The sequence below is a fragment of the Triticum urartu genome, unplaced genomic scaffold, assembly GCF_003073215.2.
Source record: "Triticum urartu cultivar G1812 unplaced genomic scaffold, Tu2.1 TuUngrouped_contig_3404, whole genome shotgun sequence".
Taxonomy (NCBI): Eukaryota; Viridiplantae; Streptophyta; class Magnoliopsida; order Poales; family Poaceae; genus Triticum; species Triticum urartu.
Genome location: NW_024113938.1, coordinates 2,709 through 27,258, shown reverse-complemented (window position 1 = coordinate 27,258; position 24,550 = coordinate 2,709). Strand labels below are relative to the sequence as shown.

The window sequence follows — 24,550 nt, the reverse complement described above, 5'->3', positions numbered from 1 at the left end:
GGTCATGCGGGTGGTGAGATGCATTCTGGCTGGTAGTCTTGGCGAAGCCGTCGCCCGTCAGTGGTGGCAAAGGCCTTATCCTGATCTACAGTTCTCGACCTGTTGTGGTAGTTCTGGTGGCCTGATTCCCCATTGGCGAGGTGCCGGGGAGGGTCTGAATGAAAGCTCCGAGCATCAATTCCTGTGGCTGTGATGCTTGCGGGTCTCATGTCCCTTTTGGGGGCATCGCCATGCCTCTTCTCCCCGTCAGTTCAGGATGAATACACTTGTCAGCCACGACAGACGCGGTGGTAGTGGTGCATTGCGTCGTGACCCTCGTGGGGGTGTCGCCGGTGAGTGCGACTTTCTTTCGGTTGCGGCTGCATGTTCAAAATGGTGTGGAGATCCAATAAACCCTACCTAGAACTCTGGTGACTCGCGATATCGTTTACACCTATCTTTTACACGCGACGACGTCCTCTCTTCGTCCTTCCTGCTTGCCGGCCGACATGGATGACACTCCTCTATTTAGAGCAAGAGGCTAGAGGGTCCTCTCCGGCGGTGGTTGGGTCGTGACAGTGCAACAAAGTCTAGTGGTTTCTCCTAGCATCCAAGGTGGTGCGTGGTTTCATGTTGGTGGCGGTCCTGGTTGGGTATCAAGGTGGTCCAGCCTCTCCCGTGCTTCTTCTCAGCAGAATGGTCGAGGCATCTAGTTGTGTACTTTCTGTGCTTGTTAGCATGTTTGGCTTGTTTCGCCGTGCTTTTCTTTGATAATCTTGTATGAGGATTTCCTCAACACCATGTATCGTTCGATTGCGTAGCTTCCTTTATAAAGCAGGTGAAATTATGTTTCGAGATGAAATGCTTTTGTCACCAGCTCAGTACGCAGAAACATTTCAAATAATAATCATTTGGGGGGGGGGGGTCAGGTAATAATCGCTTGTTTTGTATATTTATGCACGTTTACCATATATGTTGTAGCGGCTTCCTGCAACCTGGTCCCCACTGTGCCCAATTTCTAAAACTTAGCAAAAAAAGTATAGTACTTAACATAAGACAAAAACATAACGCTCATATGTTTTTTAATACAACAAGCCACCTCATCAGTTTCCATTAAAGAAGCAGCCAATCGAACTTACAAGAGTTTTGAACCAAAAGGAAGCTAAAACAACTAAAGCAAGCTCGATAGGAAAGGGACCGTAACTTACTAATTACATGCACCAGGAAGCAGGATACCTCAACAACGACTCCAGGAAGCAACCTTTGCAAATTCAACATTCACATTCAATCCTGAGCACAACAGGGTTCCAACCATGGCATACTTCACATGTATTGCAAGAAAATCCTAGGTGTTCACCCCAGCATTAAGCATATAATTAATTGTCATATAATAATCTATTATTTCATAACAAGGGGAAATGAACCTAGAATTTTAATTTGTTATGATAAATAAGACACGTCAGATTCCAAAAGAAGCAAATGAGATCATATTAGTGTGACAAATATAATATTGTCAATTATTCAGAAGGTAGAAAAACATTCACTGATTACAGACACACAATGGAATGACATATGCTCCATTTATTTTATAGATTAGGATGCATATCTAGGAACTCAACCATGTCCTTCACTTGTGCACTGGTCTTCGGGGTAATTAAAAAATGTCTGTCTTAGTAGTGGTTGTTCTCCCAGAACTGAGCCCGGAGATAGTCTATTGTGTTCTTTTCCACCTGAAATGCCTTGGCAAGAACATCATCTGATATTGGTGGGTCTGACCCAAACACTGCATTGGCAATTGTGATAGCCCCTGGGTTCTGGCTGCTTAGCGCGGCAATTGCAACAGCAGGCAGGTGGGGGTTGGGGTTGAATTGGAAGTGGATGAGCCCCACGGGGAAGACAAACACATCACCTTTGTTGAGCACCTTGGAGAAGAACTTGTTTTTGTTGGGGGCGGGCTGGTTGGATGTCACAAAGCCAACGTACAGTGTTCCCTCGAGCACCGTGAGGATCTCAGTGGCGCGAGGGTGCGTATGTGGTGGGTTTTGGCCCAAGGGAGCATAGTCGATGCGCGCAATTGATATGCCGAGGGTGTTCAGTCCAGCAATCTGCATGACGTTGATCAAAGTGACGTTGGATCCAACCTTGTTGGGCACCCTAGGCTTGTCGAGGTTGGCCGCCTTGAAGAAGTCATCTGCATTGACCTCCATCGGGTTCTTGCAAACAAACCCATTGACACGGACTGGGGGCAAAAGAGATGTACATGTAAGCTCAGATTTTACATTGTTTCGACTCGCATATAATTACCAGAAATAGATTTCAACATATGTATTTGGTGAAAACATGATGACAAAACGGATAGTACCTGGTGAATTCATGTCGGCAACACAAAAGTCCTGGAGTGGGCTAGGATCAGAAGCAGTGGCCTGCCATGAGACTAACGCAAGAAGTGCAGCAAGGAGGAGAAAGGAAGAGGAGGATGCCATTTCGTTTTAGTGTCTTTGGCTCTTCTGTTCTCTCGTCTTCCTATTTCTGTTTGTGGCGTGAGTGACGATGGTTTGAACATGCAGGGGATGCATGTGTTTATATAGGCGCAGAACTCGTGAGTAATAGACAAAGTCAAGTGCAACCGATCAACAGATTGAAATGGTCTCCGGCTGCTGATTAAACTATTTTGCATAACTTTACAGGTTCCCTTTAAGACACGTTTTCCCTTCAAAGAAGCAATGTGAAACTCTCTCCTGAGTCGCCACAATGCATGCAGGGCTGGTTCCAGGAAAAGTCACCACCCGTCGCCATTTAGGAAATTATTTTGAAGATAAGAAACAGCGACAAGATAAACAAATGAAATTCCACTACTTTAATTAGATACAGTATCACATACTTGGTCAGAATCTGAACTGGTGGTCTGGTGTGTATGCACAAAGTTAGTTAAAGAGCAGTTGAGAAAAGCCAAGTCATGTAAGGCCATCAAATATTGTCACGTACTCATGCGTGGGCTTGATTCATGGGTGCCTGCATGACTTCTTAAGAGATATAAATTGACTACTACTCCTGTTCTTTCCAGAAGTTGATATAGAATAATGTGTGCAATCGAGGTTTTCAAACTATAAAATTATATATTTGCCTGTAGATTTGTCATGAAACCCAGCAACATAAGACGACACGGCATATTGTGTGTGAAGAAGGAAGAAAGCGAGGCGCCTCGATCCACACATGAATCCACCTAATACATCTGCTATATGTAGCAGCCCCTGTACGTTATCATCACGTCAAATCTGGTATTTACTTGGTTAGATGTCTCTCGAAGTGGTTGAGTATTTTCAGGAGGAAGCAGCGGCATTAGTGGAGGAAGTGCCCAACCAAAAGGAGAGCTGCCACAGAGGCCATGATGATGGAGAGCAGGAAATTTTCATATGATCTTAGCAAGACTAGTTAACATCTTGCAAGGACTTTTATCAACCTGTTCTATCCAGAAGTTATTATAAAATATATGCAATCTATCTTTTCAAACTATGACCACTAATATAAACAAAATATATATTTTCCAACAGATTTGTCATGAAATCCAGCAACATAAGACAACGCGGTAGCTAGCGGATTGTGCCGACAAGGAAGACATCGACGTGCGTCGATCCATGCACGAATCCACCTAATACAATTGACATATGTAGCAGCCCTGTTATCATCACAGTAGTCAGATATGTATTTGCTTGGGCAAATTTCTCTTGCAGTAGTTGAGTATTTGCAGGAAGAGGTGACGACATTAATGGATCTGCCTAACCAAAAGGAGAGAGATGACGACCTTACTAAGAGTAGTTAGCATCCTCGTGCTAAAATTTTTATCATGACCAGTTCAGTGCATAAATCTAACAATCTCGGTTGGCTTCCTACCTAGGTTCATGACACCAAACCTCACCTGCCCCCTTTTGTTAGTGTAAACAGTGCATCCAGTTACTAGGCTGGGTGGCCACACATAAACTGATTAATTTGTCAGAGGTGCGCGTTGGTAGGTTTGTGAAGGAAAAGATCAAGATATTTCCATCAGACAAATAAAATGCTTCTATCACAAGCTTGTTACAAAGAGCCAACTCAGATAATAATCTGTTCTCGTATATTTATGCATACTGTCTATATATGTCGGACCTGGTTTCTGGAACCTGGTTTGGTGTGCCTAGTTTCTGAAATGTAGCAAAAATCATATTTCTAGTTCTAAATTTAAGAAGAAAAAATAACGATCATAAGTTTTTTTAGAGAATTTGCCTCCTCATCAATTTCCATTAAACAAACGGCTAATCAAATTTACAAGAGATTGGAACCAAAAAGAAGCTGAAACAAGACATGCAGGAAAATAGAGCTATCAGCAACCAAAAGAGCAGGTTCACAGCGGAGGAGCAATAAACTAAGTCTCACATGCACCAGAAAGGGAGTGACCACAAGAACAACTCTACTAAGAAACTTTTGCACATTCAAGTTTTCACACTACAATCCTGAGCACAACCGGGTTCCAACCATGGCCTCAAGCATACTCCTCCTGAATCACCAGATTGATCTTTAACACCCTTTCTTCAACCCTTCCCCCATCTCGTGTTTCTGCAAAATGCTCCAACTATTAGGCTCTAGAATACGATAACATGATCATCTAGGATTTTTTTTATTAAAGCAAGCCGAGTTCCTAGTTTCCATATTGTCCAATGAATTGTTGTCTCCCCCACAGATAACCAATTTCCACAAAGACACGGGAAAATAGTTATTCCACACACTAGACAATGGCGCCGGCAATAACAACGGCGACGACATGATCAATGGGGACGATGATGACCCTAACGACGGAGAATATGATTTGGAGGATGAGGAGGAAGGAAGCCTTGGCCCCGATGAGTATGACGCTTTCGAGCTACCCCTTGAGGTCCCCAGCTCAAAACTATGTGCAAGCGATTGGCTAGTACGACCAAAAGCATCAAAAAGAAGTCCCAACATCTCAAGACCGAAGAAGATGAGCTAAACGACATATGGAACGAGCTCCTTAGGGCCGAGCAGGCCCGAGAACAAGCTCGAACAGACTGGTGCTAACAGATCTTACCCCATGGCAACTTGCTAGACTAGATGGATGCGGAGACCGAGGACAGCGCGCTTTCAAAACGTAACTGGGTTGAAAGCCTCGACCGTCCTCCCTAGTGCAGAGATCGACAGATAGGCACTGAAAAATATGCCTTCGAGGCGCATGGAGCCCGAGGTGGAGTCAATCCACCACGGACCACCACGAGATACAAACCCAAGGGGAAGTGGCCCTTAAGCTCCGAAACCCCACATCGACCAATCTACAAGTCTCGGCAATGCCCACCTGCTAGACAGACAGGATATTTTGCATAGCTAGCAAAGAATGGCGATGTGCGCGACTACACTTGCGACTGCACAACAACGATGTCGGACGTACGCCACACGACTGCAAGTGTCTGAGGAGCTACACACCCTCGATGCTTTACAGATGAGTTCATGCAACACCAGTTCCCTGCTAATCCCATAATAGGAAGGGTGATGTAGCACAACAGTAAAAAGTATTTTCCTCAGTTAAGAACCAAGGTTTATCGAACCAGTAGGAGTCCACAAGCTAGCAAGATAAGCAGCACCTGCACACAAACAAAATAAATGCTTGCCCCCAACTTGGCAAGGGGGTTGTTAATCCCCTCGTCTTGCTAGTTACAAAGTTAAAAGCAAATAGTGATAGACAATGATATGTCAAATGGCAAAATAGTAAAGAGAGCAATAGAGCAACACAAATAATAATAGAGAATGGACCCGGGTGCCATAGGTTCACTAGTGACTTCTCTCTCAAAAGCAGGTAATGGCATAGTAAACAAATTATTGTTAGGCAATTGACAAATAAATATCATTCATGGCATAATCTTGTATAGGCATCATGTGCATGACAATTAGACCATAATCCATCTGCATCTACTACTATTACCCCACCCCAAGACCGCTATCCAGCATGCATGTCACAGTGTTAAGTTGGCAAGAAATAGAGTAACGCAATAAGCAAGATGACCTTATGTAGCTCAACAGAAAGAAACGTAGCAATAAGATCAATCCCCGTTGTTTTATCCTTAGTAGCAACAACACATCATGTGCCTTTGCCCCCTTTTTGTCACTGGGCAAGATCACCGTGAGGTTGAACCTACTACTATGCACCACTCCCTCTGAAGAATTACCCATCTATCTCGGCCAGGGAAGACAAATAACTCAAAAAGTACACATAGTTACTTAATCATACAACAAAGAAACTCCAATTCTATTCAATGAACAATCTGGTCATAAATCCACAAATCATCGGATCACAACAAATACACCATAAGAATTACATCGGATTGATCTTAGAGGAGATCATTGTATTGAAGATCCAAGAGAGATAGAGAGAGAGAAGAAGTCATCCAGCTGCTACTATGGAACCGTAGATCCTGAAGTAACTACTCAGACATCAACATGGAGGCAGCAAGGTTTATGCAGATGGCCACCCCAACGGTTTCCCCCTCCGATAGAGCTCCAAAACAGGGCTCCAGATGGTATCGGTTCGGAACAGAGACTTGCAGCGGCGATAAAATTCTCTTGTTTGTCTCTCTGAGGGTGTCAGGAATATTGGGAATTTATAGGACAAGAATTATGTCATACGGAGCTGCAGGGGCCCCACAAGCCTGGGTGGTGGACCAGGGGTTAGGCTGCACCCCCGGGCTTGTGGGCCCCTTGTCCATCTTCTAGTCAATTAGGTTGTCCACGCGTCATAACCAATGGCAGACATGACTAGGAAGAGAAATCCTCCTCCCTCCTCCCACGAGGTGACCAGGGGGACCCTCAATCCCACTGGCCCTCACCGCCGCTTGATGGTGCGGTCAGGCAAAGCCCAACCATCTCCGCCAGCGGTGGGGCCTCTGGCTCTTCTTGCCCATGCGGGGCTGGTGAGGGCCGGTGACCTGAGCCAGAACATGGCGGGGGCCGTGTGCCACGGTAATATAGTGGGTGGACGCTGTGCTCCAGCACCCTGCTGCCCAGTTGCCTGGCAGCTTGGTGGATGGGCGCGCCTGGGCGCTTGTGACGACGGTGATCTAGGCTTCTAGATCTAGATCCGGACGACATGGGTTACGGGCAGCTGCCCCCGTCGTGGCCTCTGCTGGTGGTGGTGGAGGCGTAGCAGCAGTAGAACAAAGGGCGGGCTGGTTAGCTTCGGTTGCTCCGACGGCGGACAACAGCGAGCTCGAAGGTGGGATTCCCGGTGAGCAGTTTTGGTCGATGCCGGCGTTTCACGGGGTTGTCCTCGCCGGTGGTCGGGTGTCGTTGGTGGTCTCGCGCGTTGAGCTATGCCGTCCGCCGAGGTGGGGCAGCACATGGGGTGCTCGGTGGGGAGGTTTGTGAGAGGGATGGCGGTGCAAGGGTGTGCTGGTCGTGGATGCGTACGTCCTCTCCCCTTCGCCCCCCTTTCCATGCCTGTGCGCGCTGCCATAGCTCCAGCGGTGTTCTAGGCGGGACATATGCTTCGGCCCCGTAGGTTGGGGGCTGCCTTTTGTACCAAAGCCGAAAACTTTGGCTGGTCTTGGAGGGGTTTGAATGCAGGGCGGCAGCCCTGGCGGCAGGAGGCGCGACATTCGTAGGCGGAGTGTGCGTCTCAGGTGCGAGCGGGCAGCCATGGCCACGTGGGTGGCTTGGTTGCGGGTGTTTAGCGGAGCTAGGGTGCGGCGGAGGTGTGAACGCTGGGTGCATCACTTGCCCAATCCGTGTACTGGCCGATGGTGGCAGCATCTATTGACATCGTATCCTTTCCTGTAGGCTTCGTCGCGGCGTTCTGGCTCCTTTCGTCATGCTCCGGATGAAAAGTTGATCTACATGATCGGGCGGTGGCGGCTATCAGTGGTCGTACCCTTCTGGGAGACACCATTTTGGAGTCCTGGCTTCATCGTTGTCGGTCACACCTCTTCATTGTGGTTCATGGTGGAGGTCTCCATCGGCTCCAAACGGTCTTTTTCGCATATGTGTGGTTAGTTTGGTAGTCGGTGGGGTGGTGTGTTAGTGCATGACACCTTTGTATCTTGTCTTGCGTGTGTGTTGTGTGCGGTGGTGGCGTGTGTTTATATCGGTCTACACGGTTGTAATGCGGTGATGGTTGCTTTATATAATATAAAGCGGGGAACCCCTTTTTCGTCATAACCGATGGCAGACATTATAGTGCCGCAGATGTATTGCACACAAGCACTATATATGAGGAATTTCCCAACGTGTTCAACCAAACCAGCAAACTTACATTAAATTACTAGATAATCGTCTATTGTATCGGAGAAGGGGGGAAAGAACCCTGAATTTTCGTTCGTTATGGGAAATATGACACATAATAACCAAAATAGCATACGGCATCATATCAGAGTGATGAAAAAAGATATTGTTGATTATTCATAACATTGAAATACATTCATGGCTTACAGACACACAGCGGCATGACATATTCTCCATTTATTTTATAGATATAAGGATGCTCGAGATATTCAATCAAATCCTTGATTTATGCACTAATCCTCTGTGTAATCAACAAATGTCTGACTTAGTTGTGGTTGTTCTCCCAAAATTGAGCCTGGAGATAGTCTATTGTATTCTTTTCCACCTGAAATGCCTTGGCAAGAACATCATATGATATTGGTGGGTCCGACCCAAACACTGCATTGGCAATTGTGATAGCCCCAGGGTTCTGGCTGCTGAGCGCGGCAATTGCAATAGCGGGCTGGTGGGGGTTGGGGTTGAATTGGAAGTGGATGAGCCCCACGGGGAAGACAAACACATCACCTTTGTTGAGCATCTTGGAAAGGAACTTGTTTCTGTTGGGGGCGGGCTGGTTGGATGTGACAAAGCCAACATATAGTGTCCCCTCGAGCACCGTGAGGATCTCAGTGGCGCGAGGGTGCGTATGTGGTGGGTTCTGACCCAAGGGAGCATAGTCGATGCGCGCAATTGAGATGCCGAGGGTGTTGAGTCCAGCAATCTGCATGACGTTGATCAAAGTGACGTTGGATCCAACCTTGTTGGTCACCCTAGGCTTGTCGAGGTTGGCTGCCTTGAAGAAGTCGTCTGCGTTAACTTCCATCGGGTTCTTGCAAACAAACCCATTGACACGCACTGGGTGCAGAGAGGAGATGTAACATTTAAGGTTAGATCTTACAAAGTCGTTTTCTTGGATATAATTTTCAGAATCTGATTGCAACATACGTATCTAGTGATAACATCACAGGAAACCATGAAGTGCGTAGTACCTGGTGAATGCAGGTCGGCGACGCAAAAGTCCTGGAGTGGGCTAGGATCAGAGGCAGTGGCCTGCCATGAGACCAGTGCAAGAAGAGCAGCAAAGAGAAGGATGGAAGAGGATGATGCCATTTGAGTTTAGTTTCTTGGGCTCTTCTTTTCTCTTGTGTTCCTCTTTGTGTTTGTTGCCTGAGTGATGCTTTGAGCATGCAGGGGTTGTATGTGTTTATATAGGCGCAGTGAGGCGTGTGCGAACTCGGGAGCAATAGACATAGTCAGGTGGAACCGACCAACAGATTGAAATGGTCTCGGGCTGCTGATTAAACTATTTTGCATAAATGTTTTCCCTTCAAATGAAGCAATGCAGCGTATACAGATAGATAAAGGAACTCTATGTGATGTACGACTGAGTAGTAACGATGATTGTTTCTCCATTTAACCCGAGTCTCAACAATGCATGCAGGGCTAATTCCAGGGAAATTCACCACCCGTCGCCATTATTAATGAAGGAAAATATTTATAAACAAGAAATATCCGGCAAGAGAAACAAATGAATTCCACAAGTTTAATTATATATCTAAATATCCTGTGTTTCTATCATACTATCATATACCTGGTCATAGTCTGAACTGGTTCCCGCGAAATCAGTCAAAGAGAGCAGTTGAGAAAAGCCAAGTTATACAAGGCAAACAATTATTTTCTAGCTTGATGCCGACATAGACAAAGTTACCTACTCTTACGTGAGCCTGATACATATAGAGTGACTACTACTCCTGTCCGCTCCACAAGTTGATATAGTATTATGTGTGCTATCTAGCTTTTGGAACTACGAAATTATATATTTGCCAATAGATTTGTCATGAAATTCCAGCAACATAAGATGAGAGAGTAGTAAACGGATTCGTAGCAGCCCCTGTTTGTTATCATCATGTCAATCCGATATTTACTTGGTCAGATGTCTCTCGAAGTGGTTGAGTACTTACAGGAAGAAGCAACGACATTAATGGACGAAGTACCAAACCAAAAGGAGAGATGATACAAATGCCATGACGATGGAGAGCAGGAAGTTTCCATACGATCTAAGCAAGACTAGTTAACATCTTCTAGCGAAGAGTTTTATCATGCATGACCAGTTCAGTGTATAAACCTAGCCTTCCTGACTAGCTTCATGGCACCAGACCTCACCTGCTTCTTTTGCTAGAGTAAATAGTGCATCGAATGACTAGACTAGGCCAAGCGGCCACTCATAAACAGATTAATTTATTGGAGGTGTCTGTTGGCAGATTTAGTATAGAAAAAAAAGTTTCCAGATGATTTAATTGCTTCTATCACAAGCTTATTACAAAGAAACAACTCAAATATTAATTGTTTTTTTGGGACTCAGATATCTACAATAGTTTTTCTGGAGAATGATCAATCAAACTTACAAGACTTTGAACCCAAAGGAAGCTAAAACAGAACAATGAGGAAAAATAGAACTAATGACAACCACAACAACAAGTTTCATAGCAAAGGAAGCGTAGACTACTTCTTAGATGCACCAGAAAGACAGACCACAAGAACGACTCCTGGAAGCAACTTTTGCACATTCAACTTGAACATTGCAACCTCTGAGCACATTAACATATAATCATCTATTGGCTTTTGATTAAAGTTTTGCACAAACTTCTCAAGTTTCCTTTTAATATGCCTAAGCGCTATTGCATCATCTGGTGTATGTCTGAGTAGTAATTACGATTATTTATCCATCTCACCCAAGTCGGCACAATGCATGGAGGGTTGGTTCCACGAAAAGTCACGACCCATCACCATAGTTTATTAGATATCACATACTTGGTCATGGTGAGAACTGGTGCGCACAAGGTCAAGGAGGAGTTGAGAAAAGACAAGTGATGCAAAGCAATCGTTTTCTACCTAGACAATGTCATCTGCTTAGATTTATCCACTCTCCCTTCTTTTAAGTTGCTTCAGAATGCGTGCAACCAATTTTTTCAAGCTGTGGCCACTAACATAATCGAACTATATATTTGTCACCGGATTTGTCATGAACAAAACTGTGCACAAGATATGGCATGGGATAAAAAGGACATACACGTACTTATACGTTTATAGATATGTGTTAGCAGCTTAACATACATATGATTAGAAAGCACGGTTGGAGATATAATGGAATATCTTACCATCCTCCAGGAAAAATAAACAGAGAAACTAGGCAATATGAGTCACCTAGTGATATAAAAAAATTAAGGTTGCAGGTTGACGCAGTAGTTAAAGGATTGTGTCAATGAGGACGAAGACACGCACGCATAAACAATGATGGTAGAGAGCAGAAACAATTCACGTGATCTTAGTAAGAGTAGTTAACATCGTCTTGCTAAGAGAAGTTAGGTGGTCTCGGCGCGAGAAAGTCCAATGTTTCTTCCAGGTGGTGTGTGGTTGAATGTCGTCGTCGGTCCTGCTTGAGTCTTCAGGTGGTCCACCCTCTCTTGTGCTTCCTCTCAGCGTGTTTGGCTTGGTTTGCCATGCTTTCTTTAATCATCTTGTATGATGATTTGCTCAACACCATGTATTGTTCAGCCAAGCGGCCGAAGTCCGTTTTGTGATAAAATTCTTCTATGACAGGCTTGTTACAAAGAAACAACTCATATAATATTCATTTTTGGGCGGTTTAGGTAATAATCGTTTCTTTTGTGTATTTATGCATGTTTTTTGTATGTATGCTGGACCTAATTTTTGGAACCTGGTCTCCGGTGTGCCCAGTTTCTAACACTTAGTAAAGATCATATTTTTAGTTCTCAACTTAAGAAAAAGAAAAATAATACACATAAGTATTTTGATAAAACGGGACACCTCATCAAATTTCAATTAAAGCAACTGTCAATCGAACTTACAAGAGTTTGAACCAAAAGGAAGCTAAAATATTACATGCGGGAACCGTAAATTTCTTATTGCATGCACCAGAAAGCGAGAGAGCAGAACAACGATTCCAGGCTGCAACCTTTGCACATTCAACTTTCACATTTAAATCCTGAGAACAATCGGGCTCCAACCATCGCATACTTCTCATGTATTATAAGATAATCCTAGGTGTTCAACCCTAGGATCAAACATATACTGGATTACCAGATAATCATGTATTCTTTCTTTTTTACGTAACCATCTATTATTTCGGAACAAGGGGAAAAGAACCCAAAATATTTATGAGAAATACGACACATTAGAACCAAAAAAAAATATGAGATCATATCCGTGTGATAAACAACGATATTGTCAATTATTCTGAAGGTAGAAGTACATTCACTCATTACAGACACGGAATGGAATGGCATATGCTCCATTTATTTTATAGATTAGGATACATATCTAGAAACTCAAACATGTCCTTAATTTGCGCACTGATCTTCTGTGTAATCAGCCAACCTTTCACTTAGTTGTGGTTGTTCTCCCAGAACTGAGCCTGGAGCCAGTCTATTGTATTCTTTTCCACCTGAAACGCCTTGGCAAGAACATCATCGGATATTGGTGGGTCTGACCCAAACACTGCATTGGCAATTGTGATAGCCCCTGGGTTCTGGCTGCTGAGCGCGGCAATTGCAACGGCGGGCTGATGGGGGTTGGGGTTGAATTGGAAGTGGATGAGCCCCACGGGGAAGACAAACACATCACCTTTGTTGAGCACCTTCGAGAAGAACTTGTTTCTGGCTGGGGCGGGCAGGTTGGATGTGACAAAGCCAACGTATAGTGTCCCCTCGAGCACTGTGAGGATCTCAGTGGCGCGGGGGTGCGTGTGTGGTGGGTTCTGGCCCAAGGGAGCATAGTCGATGCGCGCGATTGAGATGCCGAGGGTGTTGAGTCCGGCAATCTGCATGACATTGATCAAGGTGACGTTGGAGCCAACCTTGTTGGTCACCCTAGGCTTGTCGAGGGCGGCTGCCTTGAAGAAGTCATCAGCATTGACCTCCATCGGGTTCTTGCAAACAAATCCATTGACACGCACTGGGTGCATAGAAGAGATGTAGAGGGTAAGCTTAGGTATTACTAGAAAGCCGTTTTAACATGCATATAATTTTCAGAAATTTATTTCAACATATGTATTTGGTGGTAGCAGGACGGGAAAGCAGGAAGTTAAGTAGTACCTGGTGAATGCATGTCGGCGACACAAAAGTCCTGGAGCGGGCCAGGATCGGATGCAACGGCCTGCCATGAGACCAAGGCAAGAAGAGCAGCGAGGAGAAGGAACGAAGGGGAGGATGCCATTTGATTTCAGCTCCTTTGGGTCTTCTTTTCTCTTGTGTATTCCTGTTGTATTTGTTGGGTGAGTGATGCTTCCAATATGCAGGGATGTATGTGTTTATATAGGCGTGGCGAGCAGTGCAAACTCGTGAGCAACGGACATAGTCAAGTGGAACCAATCAACGGATAGAAATTGTCTTTGGCTGCCCACTAGATTATTCTGCATGAACTTTTCGGACATGGTCAGCCATATTCAAATCTTTGATATACTATAATCAAAGTTCCCTTTTGAGATGCCAAAGCAACACTTTTTTCTCTTTAATAAACAAAGAAGCAAATTAAGGTACTCCATCTGAATTTTTTTTTGAAAGGTACTCCATCTGATGCACCTGTTAGTAATAATTACTGTGAGTAATAATTTTGATTGTGTCAAACAAGGAAGAAATCGTGGCACGTGGATCCATGCATTAACGCACCTAATACCACTACTATATGTAACAGCCCCTGTCATGATCACGTCAACCAGATATACACTTGCCTGGTCAAATTTCTCTCCAAGTGGTTGATTACTTTCAGGAAGAAGCAACGACATTAATGGACGATGGAGAGCCAGAGTAGTTAACATCTTCTTATTAAATGAAGGATCACGTTTGCTGCTATAGAAACATATGAAGTTAGTGCCTGCAAAGAGGAGATGTATAAATATACAGATCTAAACGGAAAGACATCTCACTAAATGTGCATTTTTTGTCGCATCCAGTTATCATGAAAATATCGACAAGATGATCTTCAGCCAGCAAGTAATATCAGAATGGTCAGCAGTTACAGACAAAAAGATTCTACTGACATCTACAGAATTGTGTAGTGTACTGGTCACACACTCACACAGGTCAAAAAGCATTGACATACAGGAGCTCTCACTACCAGTGTTAGAAATTTTAAGTAAATAAGTATAGCAAACGTCTCGAGGTACTGCCAGACAGCAGGTAGGTTATTTCTCTGCACAGACAAAAGTGTGTCATTTGAGTGACCTTGCACTGCAGTAAAATAGCAATTATGCATGGAAAATAAATTGATCACTAAATGTTCTGGATCCTTAGGAATTTAAACTCAAGAAACGTTTGCATTATACACAATTGCATAAAATAGGAATTATGCATGGAAAATAAATTGATCTCTAAATGTTCTAGATCTCTAAATGGGTCTCTAAATGTTCTACGTCCTTAAGAATTTAAGATCTAAAGAGAAAAACTAAGACTATTCGACCTGTTTGAAACTAGGGGCTTAGCTATGTGGAGTGTGAGTCTTCCGAGATGCGCAAAGGACCAAGCCGACGACAACCAGGGAAAATGAGAATTATGATATACTTGGTCATTGTAAGAACTGCTGAGCACGAGGTCAGTCAAAGAGCAGCTGAGAAAAGCCAAGTCATGTTTTTTTAAAGGAGGATAAACCCCTGTCTCTACATCACTACGATGCAGACAGACATTTCACTACCAGAAACGTGACTAAGCGTGTGGGCTAGTAGCCGTCAGGAAAAGAAATATGGCCGTCAGGAATATAATTCCTGTCGGCCAACCGACAGGAACAACCCACAGCCATAGCCTGCCAGGAATGAATGAGTATGCCTGACGGACGGCCCACAGGAATATTAATGCTGTCGGTTATCCCTGACGGTTGGCGCACAGGAAAGAAATGTTGCGTCAGATTTATGCTTCCCGGAAAATACATATTCCTGTCGTCCACCTGTCAGGTCAGGAAGGACTTATACCTGTAGGTTCAACCGACAGGAAAATTATACTAGGTTGCTGCAGCACGCGCTCATTCCTGTGAGCCGTTGGCCGTCACGGTTACATCATGATGTTGATTTTTTATTTCATATTCCTACCACAAAAGCAATGTGCTTAACCCAGGTTCTACAAATGTTGCATTATTTCACAGAAACCATATGAGAATATATTTATATGACAACATCAAACTTCATATAGCATCATCAGTTCCATACATATATAATTACACTACAAGGCTACAAAGGTACCATCCACAAAAGGATCTGCTAACTACAATAATACTAGCAAAATACACCGGCTTGCAACTACCACCAGATGTATCAACATCAGTTCCATACATACACTACAAGGCTACAAAGGTACCATCCACAAAAGGATCTGCCAACTACAACAATACTAGCAAAATACGCCGGCTTGCAACTACCACCAGATCTTAGTTCTCATTCCTAAGCCATACCAGATACACAAGTCCACAAAAGAGCATATTACGACCACATATACTCTGATGTTATCATGTTGATTGAGCAATCAGTTTCCGCCATGGTTGGCTGCGTCAACGGTCTGATCGCCGACATTCCCAGCGGCTTCATCCTCCTCGCTTGACTCCATGACATCATTGTTGCCATCAACCGCTTGCGAGCCGGCTTGAGATGAGTTATTTGTCCCCTGAATCAAGAAGTAACCTAATTGTTATTTAATCTGATTTAGAACAATAAAAATACAATACTTTGTTGGATAACAAGTGGAGACAACATAACCAAATGAACCAAATAATATCCATTTATTGATTAATGCTTGGCACCAAGAACTGATTTTGTCTAGGCTACTTTCAAGTTCCAATCAGATGGACCTTAAGCATGACAAGCATTATTTATACGGAAATTGGGCACAACAGCTAAAGAATCTTGTGAGAATAGACAAGCTCACAGATGCAAACATCCAAACAAATTAATACAGAACATGAAAAACAATCTCATATGCAACACAGTGTTGATATTGCAGCCACATCAACGTAGACATGTCAGAAGGAACGCACAAAACTAAGTTGAGTAGTGGACATCACACATTCATCCATATGATATATACAACTTCAAGTTTCTCATACACTTACTTCTGGTTGCGAAACAGCTCCATGGCTTAGTATATGTAGTATATGAGCCGGCAACTCTTTTCCTATCTCCTTGAAAAGTGCCTGCAAACAAAGAAGAAATGTTACTAGAGTTGATACTTGAGAAGTTAAGATCCATTGCTTTAGAATGTGGGCATGAATTTGTACATACAGTTATGAGCTGCCCATGCATATCTACTTTCTGCTGTAGCATCTCCTTAGCACGCCTGAGTTCTGCATTTTCTTCATTAACACGCCTGAGTTGTTCCTTCTCTCGAATGTGAGCGAAATTGATGCACTAGCATTTCTTTTTCTAGCTGCTGATTTAATATCTGCTTTCTTAATAGCCCCATCGGTTTTGAGCAATATCCTCAGATTTCAAGCGAGCTTCTCGTCCCCTCCCCATGTTGGTCTTGTATTCCTTTGATGTCCAATAACGACATAGTCCAGGCCATGCAACTTCCTTGCACCATGGTATCCTACTCTGGAGGTATTGCTCATATTCGAGTTCTCTTGCACAAGCCATCGAGTCATCAAGCTTCTCTCCTTGATTCTCATAGTAAAGCTTCACAGCATCCACACGAAGTTGGTACAACATGTCTTTCACCTTTTTCCTTGCATATGTGTCAATAATCCGGTTAGCCTCTTGCTCAATTTGGATTCGGGCACTGTCATCTTCCTCGTCATCCACATGCAGCTCAAACAAGTTCTACATGTTCAGAAATTTACAGATCAGACTTTTACAGCAATACAAAGATATGTATAATAATAATTGCAATTGCTCCAAAAAAATTGTACTTACCCAAAACTCTTCCTTCACACGATCTGCGGCTGTCCGCTGCTGAAAATCTAGAGTCGAATCATGATAGTAATCGTACCACTCTGGAATGAAGCCACGAAATGCAACTGGTAGCAGCCGTTCCATGAAGATATGGTAATCATGACTTTTAAGCCCAAAAATCTTCCTTTGCTGGAAGCTAACTCCTCTTTTAAAACCCGCTGCATATCCATCGGTAAATTTCAGCTCTTTAAACCATTTAAGAATGGTTAACCTATCATCTTTCTCAATGACAAACGGTGCCCTTGGCTTGAACCACTTCCCATTGTCCTTCAAATGCAAATGCTGCTTAGGGCGATGGCATATTTCTTCTAGATCTTTTCTTGCCTTCACATTATCTTTAGTTTTATTAGGAATGTCAAAGCATGTGTTCCATATAGCTTCTGCTACATTTTTCTCATTGTGCATCACATCGATGTTGTGCCTAAGCTTCAGTTTATCAAAGTATGGAAGATCCCAAAAGCAGCTTATGTGGGTCCAGTTGTGCGATTTATTATAGTTATCTGTGTCATATACATTTGCAACCATGTGAGCTCGCACTTCCTCCCCTGTCAAACGCCTTGGTGGCCCCTCAAGCACTATTGTATCCTTTCTAAACGAATTGGCTTGGGTTCTGAACTCATGGTCAGGAGGTAGAAAGCGCCTATGGCAATCAAACCAGCAAGCCTTACGCCCATGCGGAAGTGTAAATGATTTTGAATCACTCAAGCATTCTGGGCAAGCTAGCTTCCCATGAGTGCTCCACCCAGCAAACATACCAAAAGCAGGGAAATCATGGACTGACCATAGAAAAGCTGCTTTCATTAAAAAGTTTCTCTTCACAGAGGCATCCCATGTATTAACCCCCAGCCACAGTTCCATAAGCTCATCTGCTAATGGTTGCATTAGAATGCCCAAATTCTTTCCAGGATGTTCTGGACCAGGTATCACAAGACTAAGAAATATAAACTCTGGCTTTAAGAGAAAATCAGGGGGGAGGTTTAACGGAGCTACAAACACTGGCCAACACGTGTATGGAGCAGCAACCAAACTATATGGTGTAAAACCATCTGTAGCTATGACAAGTCGCACACTTCTCGGATCACATGAGAATTCTGGAAAATCCTTATCAAAATCTTGCCAAGCCTCGCCATCACGTGGGTGGACCATCTTATCAGACCCGGAAGGAGTGTGAGAACGCATAAGCTTTGCGGTCTCCTCATTGGCATACAACCTTTGCAATCTATCTTTTAGAGGGAGGTACCGCAAAACTTTACGTGGGATTTTCTTTTGGCCTTCCTCGTAACGAGATGTGCCACAAAAGTCACACTTCTCTTTATGTTTGTTATCTTTGTAATACAACATGCAATTATTTTTGCACACATCTATTTTAACATATGGCATACCAAGACCTTCTAAGAGTTTCTTGGATTGGTAGAAGTCTTCGGACAAATTAGATTCAGGAGGCAAAAGTTCATGGACTATTTTTAAGGTATCATCAAAATGTGCAATGGACATGTTGTATTGTGATTTCATAGCCAGCAAGCGAGCTACAGCAGAAAGACGTGTGTGTTTTGTATTCTCATGTACCAATTCATCGGCACTACTGACCATCCTATAAAAAGCCTTGGCAGAGGAGGTTGGCTCCTCAGTAACCGGTGGAGGATGGCTACCACCTAAGTCAACCAACATATTGTCCATTCGATCAGTTTCATTACAGCCCTCTTGATGATGTACTAAAGGGACAGATCCATCAGCAGCAGCTACAAAACTCTCACCATGTTCTGTCCAGGTTTTGTAATTTGGCTTATACCCATGTTTATACAAGTGTTTCTCTACAATGTGCCTTTCTTGCGGAAAATAATTCCGACATTTGGCGCATGGACACTTAATTTTACCACCTTCAGCTACGGAAGAGAAGGCCCGGTCTATAAATCGTGCAGTTTCTTCAAGCCATATATTAGAAGGGACTTGACCAAACACCCATCCACTATACATCCAATCACGGTTCTCCATTATTTAACCAAGAATTCATACTGAAATAAAATTCACAGAAATGGGGATATTTGAGAAAAATAATAGCATACTAAAGGGCAGCAGCACAAATAACAATTCACAAAAAGACAATTGTTTCAGACATAAATTTAAGAGCTCAAAGCTATAACTTACCAATATACTTGTTCAAGCTGGGAAATTACGGCGTCGAAAAGGGTGGCTAGCCAACTCCCCTAGCTGTTTGCCGATGTTTCTGGAAAATTATACGTGTTAAATTCACTTTACTAGAATAAAATAGATAGCAGGTAGATGTCATAGAAGCTACAACCTAGAAAAAATAAACACTTATATGGTCATGTACAGAAGCTACAACATGTTAGCTGTTCAGTGAGGTTGCTACAGACGCTACAACATACATCTAAGAACAACAAAAACTAATCTGTTCAAATCAACCGTATACTAATCAGACGTGCCTAAAATAGTTTCAACTAAGCTTAAACGCTACACAAGAAATAGAGCAAGCAAATCTTAGATCCAGGAAAAGGAGGTGATATATTACCAGAGATATGAAGACAGAGGGCTTGTGATGCAGCGAGCAGAGGAGTACGGACAGCCAGAGGTGAAGATGTGTAAAGTCGAATGGGGGGACTAGTACGGGAGCTCGGTGGGGAGGCGGGTGCTGGTGCTCCGGCGGGTGGCGAGGTGGAGACCGGCGCTACGCCGGTGGTGAGGCAGATGCGGGCGGAAGAACGGCCTTCCGCGGGAAGGGGAGGCAGCAGCGGCGGTGGACTGGAGGATGGTGTGGCGGCGGCTGCGGCGGTGGACCGGACGATGGTGGCGGCGGCAGTGGACCGGACGATGGTGGCGTTGGACAGGGCGATGGTGGCGGCGGCGGTGGAGTGGCAGGAGACTGAATTGGGGATCGAGGGTTCTGGAGACTGAACTAGGGATCGAGAGGGTTCTGTTAGCCCTCTCATTTTGTACTGGGCCTAATTCTGTGAGCCCAAACACACAGGAAAATAGAAAAAATGGATGGGCCTCGGCTAAAAATGCGCGAGCAATGAAATCCGGTGGCGCGAAGTGAGAGCCCGAGGGCGCGAAGGGCCGAAAGCTATTTCTGTGGGCCTCGACCCACAGGGATATATTCTTCCTGTGCGTTTACTCAAAGCCTACAGGAATATAGTGCAAAAACCTGTCGGCTACAGCCCGACCTACAGTAAAACGGTACTTTCCTGTGAGCTTACGTGGGGCTGACAGGAATATAAGTTGGCTCACAGACTTAGTCGCGATTCTGGTAGTGTTTATTAATAAAGCCAAGTCATGTAAGCCAATTGTTTTCTAGCTGTAGGATGACAGAAAGTCACCAACTCATGCGTGGGCTTCTAAAGACGTGGAGTGACTACTACACATGTTCCTCCAGAAATTGCTATATGATGTGTGCGATCGAGCATTTCAAACAATGAAATTGTCCCTTTTCAAAAGAAAAGAAAAAGTCTATGAAATTGTAGATTTGCCAATAGATTATTTGTCATGAAATCCAGCAGCATAAGATGACACAGTAGGTAGCGGACTGTGGCAACAAGCGGAAGAAATCAAGGCGCGTTGATCCATGCATGAATCCACATAATACACCTGCTATTTTGCAGCTGCCCCTGCTAGCATCACGTCAATCAGTTTTCTTTTTAGAAAGAGGAGGATAACCCCATCAACCAGATATTTACCTGGTCAAATTTCTCTCGCAGTTGTTGAGTAATTATAGGAAGAAAGCAAGGATCTTAATGCTTAGTGGACGTTCCTAGCTAACCAAAAGGAGAGCTATGAAGATGGAGCTTTTTTATTTTTTTGAAAAGGGGGAACAAGCTATGAAGATGGAGCTGAGCAGGAACTTTTCATATGATCTTAGTAAGAGTAGTTAGTTTCCACCTTGCTACGATTCAATCATGACCAGTTCATTGTAAATATAAATCTAAGAATCAGACCACACCTGCTTCTTTTTTGGAGTAAACAGAACTCATAAACTGATTAATTACTTGGAAGTGTTTGTTTGAGTTTCCATACACTAGTCATCAACCCTGTGCCTTCGCACGGGCAGTGATTTTGGAAAAACAACATTTTGTAAAACATCGCACAATTCTGTGGTAATGTAGTCATCGTCTCGTCCGCCCGATGCCACCGCGCACCTCCGGTACGAGCCGCCGCTCGCTGCCACTGCAGCAACCCGCAGTCCCGTGCGCCGCCGCACCGCGTCTCCGTGCCAGGGGCCACTGTGCCTCCACGCTCGTCGCGCCGAGCTGCAGCGGCCTCTGTGCCACCATGCAGGTCCTCAGCGACCTCCTCGCGTTCGTGACCGCAGTGCTTGTCGTGCGTCGCCGTCACCACGCGCTCTCCATTGCGCCGCAGCCGAGACCTCCATGTCCGCCACGGATGCCACCGCGCGCCACGGCCCCGAACTTGGTAGCTCTGATGCCAATTGATGGGTTCAAGCCCTAGCGCTCTCTCTCTCCCTCTCTCTCTCTCTCTCACGTAGCTCTCGCACTCTCTTGCTGCCCTCTCGCGGTGATTCAGGCACACGAATGCCCGCCGCACAAGAAGGAGAACAGGGAGACAGTGACACGGTGATTTCCTGCGCACGAACGCCCGCCGCACATACGGCACTTTCCTTCAACACGAATTGAATCCGCAGCAGTACAGGTGAAGGTATATATACGCACGCACACGCCCGCCGCACAGGTGAAGGTACAGGCTGGACGTATGACGAGGGTGCGGGATGGTTCAGGCGAAAGTTCGGCACCTCGACGCTGGTGGAGGTGATGTCTTGGTAGTCACGTCCATCTTTGGATCGTCGTCATTGTTCTCCCACAGCCGACGCGATGGTGGCGGCGCAGTGCGTCATGACCCTCTTGGGTTCGTCATCGGTGAGTGTAGTCTTTCAGTCGCGGTGGCGTGTTCAGAATGGTACGGAGATCCACCGTATTGCTTGCACCTATCTTGTACATGCAGCAATGACCTCCTTTCGTCATCTCTGCTCGCTGGTAGGGTCAAAGCTCCTTGGTTTGGGCAGACGGTCCTCTCTAATAGCAGTTGGGTGGTGTCGACGTGACAGAGTCCAGCGTTTTCTTCAAGGTGGCATCTGGTTAAATGTCATCATCGGTCCTGGTTGAGTCTTCAGGTGGTCCCGCCTCTCCTGTGCTTCCTCTCGCGGCATGCTAGAGGCGTCTAATTGGGCACTTCTGGTGCTTGTTAGTGTGTTTGTCTTGGTTTGTCATGCTCTCTTTGATCATCCTGTATGATGATTTCCTCAACACCATATATCGTTCAGCCAAGCGGCCGAAGTCCGTTTTGTGATAAAATGCTTCTATGAGATGCTTGTTACAAAGAAATAACTTAAATAATATTCATTTTGGGGGTGTTAGGTAATAATCTATTCTTTTGTACATTTACGCGTGTTTTCTATATGTATGTTGGAGCAAATTTTTGGAATCTGGTCTCCGGTGTGCCCAGTTTCTAAAACTTAGTAAAAATCATATTTTTATCTCAACTTCAGAAAAACAAAAATAATGCTCATAAGTTTTTTGATAAAACGATCCACCTCATCAAAATTTCATTAAAGCAACCGTCAATTGAACTTACAAGATTTTTGAACCAAAAGGAAGCTAAAAATATTACAAGCAGGAACCGCAAATTTCTTATAGCATACACCAGAAAGCAAGAGAGCAGAACAATGACTCTAGGAGGCTACTTTTGCACATTCAACTTTCACATTTAAATCCTGAGCACAATCGGGCTTCAACCATCGCATACTTCGCACGTATTGCAACATAATCCTAGGTGTTCAACCCTAGCATCAAACATATACTGGATTACCATATAATCGTGTATTGTTTCCTTTTTTTGACCTAGTCATCTCTTGTTTCGGAACAAGGGAAAAAGAGCCTAAAATATTTATTTTTTATTGAGAAATACGAAACATTAGAACCAAAAAAGCATATGAGATCATATCAGTGTGCTAAAAATGATATTGTCAATTATTCAGAAGGTAGAAATACATTCACTCATTACAGACACAACAATGGGATGACATATGCTCCATTTATTTTATAGATTAGGATGCATATCTACAAACTCAAACATGTCCTTAATTTGCGCACTGGTCCTCCGTGTAATAAGCCAACCGTTTCACTTAGTTGTGGTTGTTCTCCCAGAACTGGGCCTGAAGCCAGTCTACTGTATTCTTTTCCACCTGAAACGCCTTGGCAAGAACATCATCGGATATTTGTGGGTCTGACCCAAACACCGCATTGGCAATTGTGATAGCCCCTGGGTTCTGGCTGCTGAGCGCGGCAATTGCAACGGCAGGCTTGTGGGGGTTGGGGTTGAATTGGAAGTGGATGAGCCCCACGGGGAAGACGAACACATCACCTTTGTTGAGCACCTTCGAGAGGAACTTGTTTCTGTTTGGGGCGGGCTGGTTGGATGTAACAAAGCCAACATACAATGTCCCCTCGAGCACCGTGAGGATCTCAGTGGCGCGAGGGTGCGTATGTGGTGGGTTCTGACCCAAGGGAGCATAGTCAATGCGCGCAATTGAGATGCCGAGGGTGTTGAGTCCAGCAATCTGCATGACGTTGATCAAAGTGACGTTGGATCCAACCTTGTTGGTCACCCTAGGCTTGTCGAGGGCGGCTGCCTTGAAGAAGTCATCAACGTTAACCTCCATTGGGTTCTTGCAAACAAACCCATTGACACGTACTGGTGCATAGAAGAGATTTATAATGTAAGCTTAGGTCTTACAAAGTTGTTTCGACTTGCATATAATTTCCAGAAATTCATTTCAACATATTTATTTGGTGAGAACATGATGAGAAACCGGATAGTACCTGGTGAATTCATGTCAGCGACACAAAAGTCCTGGAGGGGGCTAGGATCGGAGGCAGTGGCCTGCCATGAGACCAAGGCAAGAAGAACAGCGAGGAGAAGGAAGGAAGAGGAGGATGCCATCTGATCTTTTTCTCTCTCCTGTGTTTCTGTTTGTGATTGTGGCGTGAGTGATGGTTTGAACATGCAGGGATGCATGAGTTTATATAGCTGCAGCGAGCAGCGCCTGAAATCGTTAGCAATTGTAGACTTAGTCAAGTGAAACCAACCAACCAATTGAACTGGTCTCTTGCTGCTAATTAAACTACTGCATATACGCCCATTTAAGACACGTTTTCCCTTCAAAGAAGTAATGCAGAGTATACAGCCATATAAAGCTATTCTATGGTGATGTGCACGGCTGAGTAGTAATTATGAATGTTTCTCCATCTCACCCGAGTCGCCACAATGCATGCAGGGTCAATTTCAGGAAAATTCACC

At 44.4% G+C, this 24,550-nt stretch overlaps 4 protein-coding genes across 4 annotated transcripts; all 4 read right to left on the bottom strand.

The window, feature by feature from the left end:
* Positions 1-1,443: 1,443 nt before the first annotated feature.
* LOC125527266 (germin-like protein 8-11) lies at positions 1,444-2,530 on the bottom strand. The gene is made up of 2 exons (XM_048691802.1): positions 2,342-2,530; positions 1,444-2,218 (listed from the first exon to the last, which is right to left on the bottom strand). The coding sequence occupies exons 1-2, from the start codon at positions 2,460-2,462 to the stop codon at positions 1,650-1,652; spliced, it is 690 nt and encodes a 229-aa protein (XP_048547759.1). The 5' UTR covers positions 2,463-2,530; the 3' UTR covers positions 1,444-1,649.
* Positions 2,531-8,386: 5,856 nt separating this feature from the next.
* Positions 8,387-9,445, bottom strand: LOC125527267 (germin-like protein 8-5). Its single transcript, XM_048691803.1, has 2 exons — positions 9,264-9,445; positions 8,387-9,129 (listed from the first exon to the last, which is right to left on the bottom strand). Exons 1-2 carry the CDS (start codon positions 9,382-9,384, stop codon positions 8,561-8,563), a joined length of 690 nt encoding a protein of 229 aa, XP_048547760.1. The 5' UTR covers positions 9,385-9,445; the 3' UTR covers positions 8,387-8,560.
* A 3,057-nt stretch (positions 9,446-12,502) lies between these two features.
* Positions 12,503-13,591, bottom strand: LOC125527265 (germin-like protein 8-5). The gene is made up of 2 exons (XM_048691801.1): positions 13,389-13,591; positions 12,503-13,248 (listed from the first exon to the last, which is right to left on the bottom strand). Exons 1-2 carry the CDS (start codon positions 13,507-13,509, stop codon positions 12,680-12,682), a joined length of 690 nt encoding a protein of 229 aa, XP_048547758.1. The 5' UTR covers positions 13,510-13,591; the 3' UTR covers positions 12,503-12,679.
* Positions 13,592-23,197: 9,606 nt separating this feature from the next.
* On the bottom strand, positions 23,198-24,258 carry LOC125527268 (germin-like protein 8-11). Its single transcript, XM_048691804.1, has 2 exons — positions 24,073-24,258; positions 23,198-23,944 (listed from the first exon to the last, which is right to left on the bottom strand). The coding sequence occupies exons 1-2, from the start codon at positions 24,254-24,256 to the stop codon at positions 23,376-23,378; spliced, it is 753 nt and encodes a 250-aa protein (XP_048547761.1). The 5' UTR covers positions 24,257-24,258; the 3' UTR covers positions 23,198-23,375.
* Between the last annotated feature and the right edge of the window lie 292 nt (positions 24,259-24,550).